The 14,523-nt window shown below is 41.3% G+C and overlaps 1 protein-coding gene across 1 annotated transcript in view; it reads right to left on the bottom strand.

The window, feature by feature from the left end:
- Window positions 1-1,294: 1,294 nt before the first annotated feature.
- Window positions 1,295-14,523, bottom strand: part of LOC148516629 (uncharacterized) — a 151,490-nt gene continuing 138,261 nt past the window's right edge. The window contains exon 4 of the mRNA XM_088479672.1: window positions 1,295-1,651. Coding sequence (XP_088335798.1) covers window positions 1,502-1,651 — 150 coding nt within the window. The 3' untranslated portion in view covers window positions 1,295-1,501. The remainder of the gene's footprint in view (window positions 1,652-14,523) is intronic.

Here is a 14,523-nt window from a genome sequence, read left to right on the forward strand (position 1 = left end):
AAAAGCACTGGGTATAAAACACCATTTAAGGAACCGTGGCAATGTCCAGGTATATTCTGCTTTTAAAATTCTTTCATTATACCAGCCTTTAGCACTACTGTTGTTTATAGCTTTCCTTTATGTACTTAAATATTGTAATTATACCATTACAATTTTCAAAAAATGCTATTTTGTTAAATCTTCATAGAAAGCATGTCTGTTATGTAGTATTTTACACATTATTCAAGAAACAACAATTGTAATAACTGTACTATAGTTTTAATGTGTACTTGTCACACTCTGCACAAATTGTGAATTACCTTGCCATTTGCTGCAGGTCAGGATTTCTGCCTGACCTTGTTCGGGAACCATGCAGTGACATCACCATCATGCACTATGTTAGCTGCTAGAATTCTTCCAGTGAGAGTACTCCTGCCTCAGCTGACCTCAGCTGACCTCAGCTGACCTCAGCAGCCTATCAGGGACTTGCAGCAGAATCATATCCCCTGTGCCTGAGCAAATTGTTGCTTCCTAGAGTTCAGTTCTAACCTGTGGGTCTTTTGTGCAGAAAACCACCACTGCTATCAGGCTCATTTACCAGACTCTAGTGTTCCTGTTATAATCTGTTACCTGTTCCTGACCTTGGCTTCGTTTGTGACCCTGATTTCGCCTGACCCCTGGTACTGCATCTGATATCTGGTTTTGACTTCGGCTATTCCCTGTGACCTGTTTACGCCTGCTCCCCGGTACCGTCTAAATCCGTTTGGTTCTGACCCGGCCTGTCGACTAAGCTATAAATCTTCTCCGCTTCATCTGGAGTTTACCAGCACCTGTATAAGGGAGCCTATCCTGAGGGCCGTGACCTGTGTGTCGGATGCAGCCAAGCCCATACCTTCTTGCGAGGGTCCCTGGTGAATACCGCCGGCACATTAGACTCCGTGCCTCAGGCTTAGGTCTAGCCAACTCCCTAATACGGGCCGCATCCATAACCACCTGAGAGTTGTGACAATACTTAGGTGATGATGCTTGAATTGACCTTTCCAAGTATATTAATATGAATCACATACATATAGAAATTTTGAATAAGTCTGTTTACTTGATCTTTGCAATCTTATCATAAGGACAGTATCAGTAACCATTTATTTTTTAAGTGCTAATATGTCCATGTTTTATCAAATTATGCTGTATCACTAGTATCTAGTATTAGGTGGGAGTTCACAAAACAGTATAACGAAGAAAATGTCTAAAATTATGTAAAAAAAAAATAATAAATATTACTTTGTAAAAAAAAAATCTAAATATATAAAATGTTAGATAGCTTTTATTTATTACAAGAAGATGTAAAGCAATGGTTATGTGTCTGCTTCTCAGAAAAAAACTTTTTTAATTTTATGTAGGTTAAATGTGTAGCTGAGGTCCATCATAGAAGGCATTATATATAGAGCATATCTTCAAAATCTAATAGTAAGGCATTATGGCTCCAGTGCTATAGTATATGAAATAAAACAAAAATATAAGCTTGTTAGGAACTACTTGGTGCACTGTGTAGGCAATCCAAAAATAGATGATCGTCTGTCATATCAGTCTCTTCAAGATCAATGTCTTGGTCCTGAGTTAACTGGTCACTTTCCTCATCAGAAGTGGAAGGATGTGTCAAGATGATTCGTGGAATCTGTGGAAAAGGGAACAAAATAGATCACTTAACATGTCTTTTACTAATTGCAATAGGATAAAATAAGGAAGGGGCCCAGTGGAATGTACTTACAGATAATGTCACTGATTGAGCTATATATCCAGTTTGAATCTTACCAACAGCTAGGGTCTGATTCAGAGGCGCACGCAATTCACACGCAATGCCGATGTTCACGTATTTCAGCGATTATTTTAGGGTTGTTTCAAAAGAGGAGGGGGCCTGTGTGTAGCTTCTGTCTGGGGCCCCCTCCTCTCTCTCCGGTGGCCGGCAACGCACTGAGTGCAACAACGCAATGGTAAGTAGACTCTGGGCACTAGTCTGTGCACAGGGTCTACAGCACATGTGCAGGTCACCGGGAAGGTGTTCTCCTACTGTGCATGCACAATACACCAGGAAAAAGGTCACAGCAGCCATTTCCAGGTGATTTTGACAGCGCCGGTACCAGCGCAGACGTGGGACTCCAGAGGTGGAGTGATAAGTATTAAAAATATGGGTGCAGGGTGTGCGGTGTGGGGCCCTGTGTCCCCTACACACCCTGCACCCATTAGAGACACAGCCTTGCATTATTTGCAACTATGCATGGGCAAACATTTCAGAAAACCCCGTACAGTGCATGCGTTACACCGAGGGTACGCACAAAGATGCTGTGTTTTGGTCAGATAGCAAAGTGATGACCATTCCTGGGCGGTGACTGGGAAGTGGCTAGAAGTGAACACAATAAAGTTCTGTCTCATGGGCATTATGTGAGTGTCGTGGGCATGTCAATGAAAGCTGTTGTGTTTTCAAATGCACAGCTTCAGCTACAGAGGCCACAGTCAGATGGAGAAAATGCACCTGCCAATGGTGCGCCAATGGTAGCATCTAAAGAATTACCAGCTTTATTACAGTGTGCAGAGGCCATGAAAGTGGGCGTCTCAGTCCTTGCACATTCAGATGCAGGCTACTACACCAGGGGAAGGGTGATTACAGCATTTGCATATTATCACAGCTGCGAATCCTGCAAGAGCGAACGCAGCAACTTCCATCTCTGAATCAGGCTCCTCGTGTCTTGGACATGTCACTTTTTCTCCCTTTGTCCCTGTCTAAGCTTGATTGGACATGAAAGCTGCTTCAGAAATCTAGACAACTTTTGTACAGTAGAGTCCTAATAGTCTCTGCTCTGATGTCACTGGTTCTATTACCATGCATGAATCCACCAAAGCATGCAATGGAGGTTATTTACAAAGTGCAAACTGGCTGTTACCAGTGCAAATGCATCTTTGGACACACTGTGCTTTTTGGTGAAGTAGTCTGCTCCAGTGGGGTTGGTCAGAGTGAAGTCATTAGTAGGCACACCACATCTTATTTTGCAGAGGTTTACAGAAAATAAATTTCATTATGTAGAGGAGAATATTATAAATCATGTAAAAGGTGAAGAGACTGCATTTTCATAGGTGAACGTTGATGTCCACAAGTATCTCCACTCTACAGGAGACAATTTATTCTGTGCTGCAATCTAACAAAAGCTATGTGTATTATTTTAGTGAAAATAATGTAGGGACAGTAGGTGGCATGGTATTCTAGTTTGTTTACTGTGTAGTCTCTTTTCACTGTCATAATTTCATTTTCTTTTTCTTCTTTTATGGTTTTATTATTAATCCTCTATGTCATGATCTCAGTAAATTTTTCCCCACAATATTTTTCTGCATGTTGATGCTTTAGCTTAGACGTAGAATCTGCAACATTCTGTACCATCCCAGAATCGGTGATCCACTCTCAGGCATCTACAGATGAGTGATATAATAATAATAATAATAATATATTCATCCATTTCATCAGGGTGGACTGGCCATATTACACTTCTGAGAAACATACACAGGATCCATTGTGCAGATTGCAGTTGGGTATGAGGGCAGTGACAGCACTGTGATTGTAAGCTTAACTGACCAAAAAATGGTGTGTTGCTTCTGAGTGAGCATCTTTTTCTGGTTTAAAAAAAAAAATCTCAACTCATATATTACTGTTCTTGTTGCGTGTTGTGTCCTCATCAACTGAACCCCGACAGATGCACCCCAAAATAATAAAATTTGAAAAAAAAAAGTATTTAATATTTCAATTTAGATATTTTAAGGGAAGATTGTATGTATGAAAGGCAGCATATATTACTGAACTTGCTAATTGTTGTGGTCTCATTAGCTGTACCCAAAAGTTAAAAAATATATATATTTTTTTCTGTTTTTAAAAAATACCAAGTCTTTTATAGTTCAATATAAATATTTCAAGGGAAGATTGTGTGTGTTTGAAAGGTAGCATATATTACTGTACTTGCTGGGTGTTTTGTCCCAGTCAGCTGCACAACAAAATAACATAATTTGAAAAAAATAATAATATTTAAAAAAAAAATCTCAACTTTTTTATAATTCAATTCGATATTTCAAGGGAAGATTGTGAGGCAGCACTTGCTGGGTGTTGTGTGACCCATCAGCTGCACCCAAAAATAAGATTGGTTAAAAAAAATATCTAGTATTTTAATAAAACTGCATGGTAAAGGTAACTATCCCTAATTTTCCTATTTTCATTGTGTGTTCACTTGGTGCAGTTACAAGTTCAAGTACAGTAGCTTTACCCCTGTCCTGGTGTAAATCAAACATAAATCAGTCTATAGAAGAACAGGAGCATCTCAGTATTAGTGCTGGCAGTGATAGTACTTCTTCAACATCTACTTTTAAAGAAGGCCAAGGGCTAAGAAGAAGGTGTAAGAAAGGGCACTCCAAATCTAAACAATGTTTGACAATCATTTTAAAAAAATCACCTCTAACTGTGAAGGGATTTCTAAACATGTCATTTACCATATGTAGTGGAAGGGAAAGGCTCAGACCATGGCCTTTATTTGCAAGTTGTGGTCCTGCTCAGGGCTGCCATCAGAAATTGTGGGGCCCGGCCCTGATGAAATAGGCAACCCCCCCAGGCACCTCTCCAACCCCTGCTGCCCCCACAACCCCCCTTCCCCCCACTACCTTATTCATACATAATTTAAAAAAATGCTGAAAGAGCATTAAATTACAGAGAGGGCAGAACACTTGATAATTTAGGCATATTTAATATAGCTGAAGCATACCAGCATGGGAGGTGAGAATTCCATGGAGCACCAGGACATCATGCTCCCCATCATGCTCTGTCTCCACTGTCTGACAGGCTGAATACATGCACTTTAGGATACAAAGGACACACACACTTAACTTACCTATCTTGCTCCTTCTTCTACAAGACGGTCTCTGCTTGTATGCTCCGGATGCTGCCTCATCAAGCTACTTGCCCACCCACTGCGGCTCCTCTCTGTCATCCAGCGGCATGATCTAATGATGTCACACCATGACTGCTTCAACATTAACATAAAAATGTTATTGTGGGCACGCTGGCCAATGCAGGAGGCGGAGCGGAGGGTGGCATGGCTGGGTGAGTCACTGACTCACACGTCACTCACTGTATTGTGTGTCGCTGGGGGATGCCCATCTGGAGGGATAGTAGCAGGTGGCTGCAGAGTACTGGTAGGAGCGGATGGGCCCCCACTGTCTGCAACCGTGGGCCAGGGCTTTAGTAGTGGGAAGGCGGCAGTAGCAGGTGACTTGTGGGCCCCCTGAGAGCTTGGGCCTGGGACTCCAGACCCAGCAGTCCCCCGCTGATGGTGGCACTGGTCCTGCTACTGCTCTTTCATGCAATACACTGCCCATTGTGAAAGCCAGGGCCAAAGACAGTCAGGCATCCTTATAACCTTGTATGCACCACATTTTAGTTCTGAGTATTTATGTGTCACCTCTACATCTCCACAGATTCCTGAGGAGAGTCTAAAACAGGGTACACATCAGACATGTTGCCGGTCTCATTACTGGGTACACACGTCGGTTAATGTGTACCCAGCTTAAGGATGTCCATGGGTGCTATGAGTGAGACTGAGATTCTGCTTCTGACACTATAATCATAGAGGAGTGTGAGGATGAGTAGTAGTAGTAGTAGTAAAAGTAACGACGAGGATGGTATAGACATAAAAATTGAGGAAGCTACTTTGGGAAGATGGAACTGTACAATACGATGAGGGGAATCATTGTGTTTCTGACAATAATGGGGATGATGATGATGAATGTGGTGATAAAATAATAAAATTCAGGAGTATTATGTTGTTTGTGTCAAAGCAAGTCAGCCACCCGGGCAGCACTTCCTGCCAGTGATAAGAAGCACATTATCATGCCTGGGCAAAAGACCAAATAAGCTACCTCTTCCCTCTGGTAGTGCCAAAGTAAGTAGAGGTAGGGACTTAACCATTTAGACACCTCCTCCCTGTCACATCATTTGCAGCAAGGTCATTCAAGTGGTTTATCAGAATCTGGAAAATCACAAACAAGCAGTTCAGCATCAGCTAGCGACAGCATGGATAGATAATAGCACATGCAATCTCCACCGCCAACACCTTCATCATCAGTCTTCTTATTAGCGATCAGAGGTAGACCTCCTTCATCCAATTTGCAAAAGTTAACTGACTCCCCTAATGAAATCCATGATACTGCAATACTATATATGTTTTTTCCGGTGTTCCTGTTCTTTGTTTCCTTCTGCATATTCTGACACCTCTCTATGGCCTCTATTTACTACAATCCACAATTCAAATGGGGATTGTAGTGTGATCATTTCACCTAAATTTGCATTGCAAATTTAGGAATTATCACAATAATGTATCAACATTCTCAAGCAAGGACAGAGCTTGCAAGAAAGCCTCAGCTGACACCTTGGTGGTCAATGAGCTCTCATTTCTTCCAGTCTGCAGATTTCTGGGCTCCTGGTCTGTGACCCCCATCAGCTGTTGGTTTATACCACAGCTGATTATGGTCACAGTACAGGAGCCCCAGTGACCAGCTGACCGGAGAGGAGAGAGCTCACCGATTAGTGGACCTCCGGCTACAGGTGTTTGAGGTTTTTTTGCTAAACAATTTTTTTTTTGCAGTGATCAGCTTGTTATCTATTTCCCAGCTCTGCTCTGCCTGTCAGATTGGAGGAGAAGTCAGAGACCTGGGGGGAACCCTGCTTAACGCCATCTCCAGATGGAGTTGTTATAGCAGGGCTCCCACCCAGTATTTTTTCACAATCCCCCTTACTAAATTTCAAGCATATCGCATTTCCCATCACAAGTATGAGAAATGTGATCAAAGCGATCTGCTTGCTAAAGAAATCGAAATGAAAGGGCTTGGAGTCGTTTTTCATGAAACTTGCTCCAAAAGTCCTTCAGTACATTTCAGTGAAACTAAAATAATGTGAAACAGGTGGGGAAACACTAATTTTCACATTTTTAGTAAAAAAAGATTGATAAATAGAGCCCTGTATGACACCATTTATCTTTCTTTAACCAGTATACTTTATACTACTTACACATACCTTATTTCTTATTGCACATGTGTACTGTTATCCTTCCACGCTAATCTCTGTATAAAAACTGACAACAAAAACTCTCAGGGGTGTATTTACTAAAGGTCGATATTAATCAATTTTGATTTATTTAAAATGTATGAAAATAGATGTTGTGCTTCTGGGGCTAAATTACACATTTACTAATGCTAGAAAAAAAAAAAAAAAAATTATCATTAGTAAACGCGTAATTTAGCCCCAGAAACACAACATCGATTTTCATCAATGTTGATTGATTTGTTAGATTTTCATCTATTTTAAATTGATAAAAATTATTAAAATTGGCCTTTATTAAATATTTCCCTTAAAGCAATGTGTCTTCACCTAAACTCACTTAAACCTAAACAATACAATAGTGTAATACAGCAAAGGTTCACACATTCATATAATATGTTAAAGCAGAAAAATGATGCTGTTTTGAAGGCAAAGAGTGGTCACACCAAATATTGATTTGATTTAGATTTCTCTTCTGTTCATTCACTTTGCATTTTGTTAATTGATAAAAATAAACACTTCTATTATTGAAAGCATTCTTACTTTGAAGCATTTTTTCCACACCTGCCTAAAACTTGTGCACAGTATTGTATGTAACACATTGAATGCATTCATTTGAGTCATTGTAATGTATGGCAGTCACTGCAATGCTTTGTGTATTGTATGGAAGTCTGGCGACTGTTTACTGTATGGCAGTAATTTGGATGCTCTGTTTACTGTATGGTAATCACTGAGTTCTGGCTTTGTTGATTTAAACTGTTTCAGTAGTGCGTGTATGTGTAAGGGCATTTACTTTCAGGAGTAATTATTGACGTCATTTTACAGTAGATGCAAATATTGCATTTTGATGTGGATATTTTAATTTTGAAACACCTGAGCCTGGGGTGCCTATTTTTCTATCTCCATCCCCCTCATGTCAAAAGCTGGCTATGCCACAGAGGGGGGTCTATCTACTAAGCAATGTTAGGAGACAGAGTGAAAAGTGATAAGGTGCCAGCCAATCAGTTCCCAACTGTCATTTTTCAAACACAGCCTGTGAGATGACAGTTGAGAGCTGATTGGCTGGCACCTTATCACTTTTCACTCTGTCTCATAGCACTGCTTAGTAAATAGGCCCCTGTGTGCAGTTTCTAAAGGTCAATTTTGCAAGCCTGTTATTTACACTGTTTTGTCTAATTTAGAGAAGCATTGCCAACCTAACATGGCAACCATTTGCATATGAAACCATAATGGACAAATTCAGCTAAGTATAAATAATTATTTCATGTATATTATTCATCTTAACAATACATAGTTGTGAGGCATTGTAAATGTGAATTGGTATCTTTACTGTCTCTTAGGGTCTATTTAAAGCATGTTTTGCATCAATCTTTAGAAAACACCAATTTTTGAATACTTTATGCAATATTTACATATGGGCTACTTATTTGGTATGCAGTCGGGAAGTCGGCGGACCCAATCCCGACAGTCGACTTACCGACTGCTTAATCCCGGCAAGGGTTAAATGACAGGCATCTAAGTCTAGATGCCTGTCATTTTACTGACGCCGGGAGACCGGCGCCCGGCATCCCGATTGAAGTGATGCCGGGCGCCGAGCTAGGACAGCCGCGAGGGGGAGGGTTAGGTTTAGGGCTTCCGGGGGGGGACTTAGGGTTAGGCACCCCCCTGGGAGGTTAGGGTTAGGCTATGGGGAGGGAGGGTTAGGGTTAGGTGCCCCCGGGGGGGACTTAGGGTCAGGATCCCCCCTGGGAGGTTAGGGTTAGTCTAGGGGGAGGGAGGGTTAGGGTTAGGTACCCCCCGGGGAGGCTTAGGGTTAGGCACCCCCTGGGAGACTTAAGTTAAGGCGGCGGGGAAGGGGGGGTTAGGTTTAGGCACTTGGGGGATTAGGGTATGGCACTTGGGGGGAAGGTTAGGGTTAGGCACCCCTAAGGGAGGGTTAGGGTTAGGGGGTAGAATTAGGTTAGTGAATACTTACCTAGGGACAATCAGGATTTTCATCCTTGTCGGGCAGCCGCTGTCAGGATTTAAACCGCCGGCCAGGGCTCCAGCGGTAAATCATACCGATGCCACTTATTATGAAGGTTTCACAGCAGATATCAGATATATATTCTATAATCCCCATGTTTTCATTTGCAGAAGCAATCCTCTCCATAGCTTACTATGAGGACTGCAAAAATGTCCAATTTACAAAGCTCTGAAAAGCTTAGCTCCTTAGATCTTTGCCCCGCAACTAAAGCTATCTTTGCACAGCATTAGCCATTATCGCCTATAGGCTACATTTCCAATTTCATTTTTTGCAGAGAGAGATCATTAGAACCCCTCTCTGCCAGCCTATACTTGCATAGGTGCTGCCCAATGGTCTAAACCCAGCAGTATATTTATATTGTATGACATCACTTTAGCATTTACCCTTCACCAGGGTAGGCTATTACCAGAGCCCATTTCCCGGCAAAAACATCTTGATAAATTGCACACAAACATAATTTCTTCTGGCTGCAATATATGCCAATAAGATATATAGTTATCCATGGAAAGTTGAGTAGGATGATAAATTGACCGAATAGTTCTTAGTTTCTGCCTGGGATTAGAATTGTCAGAAAAACAAATAATGGAAACCATTGCTTGCAAGCATTCACAGTTGAAGGTCATTGGATTTTGAATGAAATAATGCATTTCTGTAACAGTTTAAGCAGAGTGAGAGTTACAAGGTGAAGGATTTTAAAGAAATGTACCTGCTGCAGAATCATCCTTCATAGCAGAATAACTATTGTGTATTTCAGCATATCACTTCTTATAAATAAGTCATGCTAAACACCCAAATACAAGTGCAATATTATTACTCCTGCACAGTTAGATACTAGGATGAAAAAGACAATTGTACAAAACGTACACTGTAATAACATGTCTTGAAGATGTGAGATAGAAAATGAAACATTCAAGGCTTAGGCTAGTGGATACACAGTTAATAGTGGTTTCGAGGAATTAGGGTCTGGCCATTGTTGGTGATGTCACCTAGTCAACCAATTAGAATTAGAGGGGGTTCACTTCACAGCATATGAAAAGGGAGGGACTTCTCTAAGGCTTTTTTTTCCACAAATTTCAGGGAATAGTGCTGTCACTTTGTGCTATGTCCATTGTTCTATTATTGTCTTGTTTGCCATACATTTCTTTTTTCCATTTTTCTTCCATCTCTCTCTGCCTTTCTGTCCCACTTTTCTTCTTCATTCATTTCATCCTGCTCTTATTTTCTCTAATTTTATTCCTCTCCCACTATGAGGTCCAACCACCGCTCTATGGTCCTGACCTGCTTCCAGGATTCTGCTCTCAGCACACCTTGTGTCTATGGCTCACCTGATGTGGTTCCTGATTCGCCTGCTGGTGTGGCCACTTTGGCACCTGTGTTTTGTAGAGGGCTGCAGCTGGTAGTGATGTCACTTACATAGATGTGAGGTCACACATTCCTCTCTTTTCACGCATGCTGACCATTCATTTACACATCTGTAGAGCTGACGGAAGGATCATCTACAATGAGTCCACTGGATAAGTATCATCTCTTTTACCCCACTCTTGCTGGACATATTCACTCTCACACAGACCTGTAACTGAACACACCCCTGGAAATTGATCTTCTCCCTGTATGGCTAAGAATATCTGTATTACTCACTCTCCTCAAAATATACTCCCAGTGGAGACAGGTCATTGTGTTAAGCACACATGGCCAGATAAGGGAACATGGATTTAACTTTATATTGGGATTATGTGTTTGTTGCATTGTAGATCCAGCTTTAAATCTACTTTGGTGTTTTCAGCAGTACATAAAAATCTATGAAACAGATTGTAATACTGGATATTCTGTAGTAGTCTGTGTTGATGTGTATACTATCCTATGATATACACAAGCTTAGCAATTTAGGATATGGTGTTTATTGGGTTTATTGTATTCGTTATGTGTACTTGGGTTTATAGACAAGGCCGTCATCAGGGGGTAACAGCCTGTACTGATGTAGAGGGCCCAGGCTCAGGGGGGCCTGCAGCCTGCCGATAAAGTCATTTGTGAAGAAAGCAGTTTGCTCTCTGAATGATTGCACACTGAGAAGCCCCACGTCAGTGTCCTGCTGTTGTGTTGGAGGAGTTCTGGCAGGCAGAAAGGCTCCTGAAAGCGCAGGAGCATATGTGGACCTTCAGTCACATCCTCCTTTATTTAATGCATGTGCCCCTCATAGAAAATTAAATTGTAGAATCACTATCCTGCTTTAATTGGCCTCTTATCCAGTCAGATTCAAGGCCCTGAAGGTGTAGGCCCTAGCTACCGTAAGATCATATTAGGTGGGTGTTCTTTGTGACTCAGGTAGGCATCAAGGGAAGAGTGGGTGTTGTTTGATGCTTGCTTTTGTATGGTGGCTGCATGAGTGTGGCAGGACATTTGTGACTGTATTTTAGGTGATTGTGGGGGTGTCTTTCTTTGCTCAGCTGTATGGGGAGCCCAATTATATGCCCTTAAGGGTTGAGTGAGGATTACCCCTCTTTTGCCTGATAAGCAGCCTCCTATGGATGTACCCAGGTTGGCAGCTTTAATTGCTTCCAGCTACTTTGGATATTAGGAAACCACCCTGTTTCCCATTTGGTGCACTTTGAGGCTTTCCGAATTAACAAGCTAGTGTCCTTCTCAAATTGTGTATCTAGGTTTATATTTCACAGTAGGTTTATGACTCTGCAGAGCAACATTCTAAACTTTGTAACAATTCTAATGGAGAAAAACAAATTTGAGCTTCTATATTTTATTTACACCAATTCCTGTCATGGAAAGAGTATTTTTTATGTATCAATTTTACTTATTAATGTGCATTACACAATATTTACTTACAATATGTGTCCTTTATATAAATACATTGCACAGTATCTTCCCAATGTACAGTAGTCCTTTTGATCACCTTTATTTTTTCTTGTTAGAGCAATGAATTATGTTTTTCTTTGTACAGTACATACTCATCTAATTCCTAAAGCATTCCCTAGAACAACCTAAATGCACATTAAAATATAAGTCTGAAGATGAAACAATTTATGACTAAAGCTAATAATTAGAGCACAGTGGCCCCTGCTGGCACTTATGTTCTGCATTATAAAGTAAAGCATGGCGGATCTCTTCATAATGTTATTTTTACTGTCATACTTTATGATTAGTTGCATTTCAATTTTCCTGCCATTAAAATAGACACTGTATGTATGCAGGATTAAAGCAGACTCATTCAGATAATTATAATGCAGGGAACATCTAATGCTTAACATATTATTTGCCATTATTTATCCATTCTTTAAATCAGTAAAATATCCTGTGTTGTTCACACTGAATATTGTTTCATACTTGTTGTTTGGAAGCAAAGATATTTTGCTGTTTTTCAGGTATATCTGTGCTTATTATCAGTGGCATCACAAGGGTGACTCCCCCACAGTGACAGGAGCCGGTGCTGCACTGTAGCATTACGTGCAACTCTTGGCTCCTGACACAGTGAGGGAGCCTGCACTGCAAAAAGACTGGGGGCAGTCCTCATCTCCGAGATCCCCGGAGTGACAAAAACTGGGGTTCGAGTTGTGAGGTCATGCCCCCACCCACAAGGCCATGCCCCACCTGTGAGGCCACGCCCCCTTTTGCTGGCACGTGGCTTTGCTGCACGCACTACAAGCCCTCCCACCCCCACCCGCACTGGGTGTCACAAGAGGTAGGGCGGGACGCCACTGCTTATTATGTGAAGAGCACTTTATGGAGACCTATGTACTTGCTATAATCTAGACCTATACTAATTTTGTAGTGTCAAATAATTATTTCTGTATAGCACATGTCCACAAAATAAATATTGTATACTAACATGCTGATTTCTTTACATCTCATTATGACAGGTGAATAAGGTTCAGGAAGGAAGAGATAGGCAACAACAGACCAAGGGCCTGATTCAGTAGCGATCGCAATTGCAACTACGTATGTAGATTGAGCGATTGTTTTTTCATTGCGCATCCATATGCACTACACTGTGCATGTGCGGCGATCACACTGTGGTCACACACGCAGATAGGAATCCATCGCTGGTTACAAAAATGCAGGCATGCCTGTCTGTTTCAACACTGTTGCATGGGCGTGAATAAATTAGCCACTGCATTAGCATATTTTCACAGCAGAATTGGGTGCAATTAGGCTGCTGCGATCACAATTGCGATCCGTGCTGAATCAGGCCCCAAGTACAGTAAGGGTGTGTTTGTGTAAGGATCGCGATTGTGAATGCAATTACGATTACGCACGCAGTTGAACTGCGATAGTATGCTACTGCAGTTCATTGCAATCATTATGCCACCGCAGCACTACACAAGGACACCCAGTTTACCTTACACACATCCGTAATGTATAGCAAGGCTGCAAAACCATCAGTACAATCGAGTACCATCGCAGCCTCACGCACACTTGCACAAGCTCTCACCTTACTCAGAAATTTCTAACTTCATCACACGCTATCAAGCCTCAGTGGCTAATTTATACCCATCCCTGTACCGGCGTACAAACTCACTGGCACGCCTGCGTTTCTCTGACTACCCCCTCATTACCACCCACAAATGGTACTTTCTGTCAATCACTCTGCAATGGGTCTGCGTAGCCACTGCAATCTCAGTTCAGATCGCAGTGGAGCATTTGCGCTTGTGCACTGCAATGTGTATGCATGCGCTGTGCGTAAAAATTGGCCAATTGCGTGCATATTCGCAGTTGTGATCCTTGCTCAATCAGGCCCTAAGGCAAACCTGATTGCAAGCACTATTCTGATTTGTGGTTTGCAGATTCACTTCTCAAAAGGATGTGTTTTCTTTGTAGATCTGGCCTATTTTCTATGATTTAGTGGTCATATTTTAGATGTTTTTGCTATATTTATTCGTACAGGAGTTTAAAAAAGTCAAAAGCATTTTTTGCTATGAAAACAAATGTCAAAATACTTTTCTCGTGCTTATGACTTGGTTTAGTGAAAGGGTATCTGATGTAAACCTGGTGCATATGCTGCTGTACTGTGACATGCATTCAATTTTGGTTTTGACAAAACTACCCTCAAATGTTTTGGTTTTAGATTTCTTTAAAATTGAAAAAAACAGATACAATCATGTAATTTGGACCTGTTTTGTTGCTATAGTATTATTAACCTAAAGAACATTAATTTCATGTAATTTCCAGTCATTTTTGACCACCTCACAACTCACAATATTGTTTTCACCCATATTGGCCAAAGGCTGCACTGAGCTGGTTGGCTAAACTAAGCAACAGAGCAGAGGCACAAACACATGGCAGTTTAAAAGACTATAGCAAATCTAGGAAACATAGTGGCACTGCAGTGGCAGACGGGATGGCAGCTTAATAAACTATACAATCCTATGCAATGTTTCATTAGTCTAAA

Source organism: Taudactylus pleione, unplaced genomic scaffold, assembly GCF_031769625.1.
Source record: "Taudactylus pleione unplaced genomic scaffold, aTauple2 ptg000244l, whole genome shotgun sequence".
In the NCBI taxonomy this organism is placed as follows: Eukaryota; Metazoa; Chordata; class Amphibia; order Anura; family Myobatrachidae; genus Taudactylus; species Taudactylus pleione.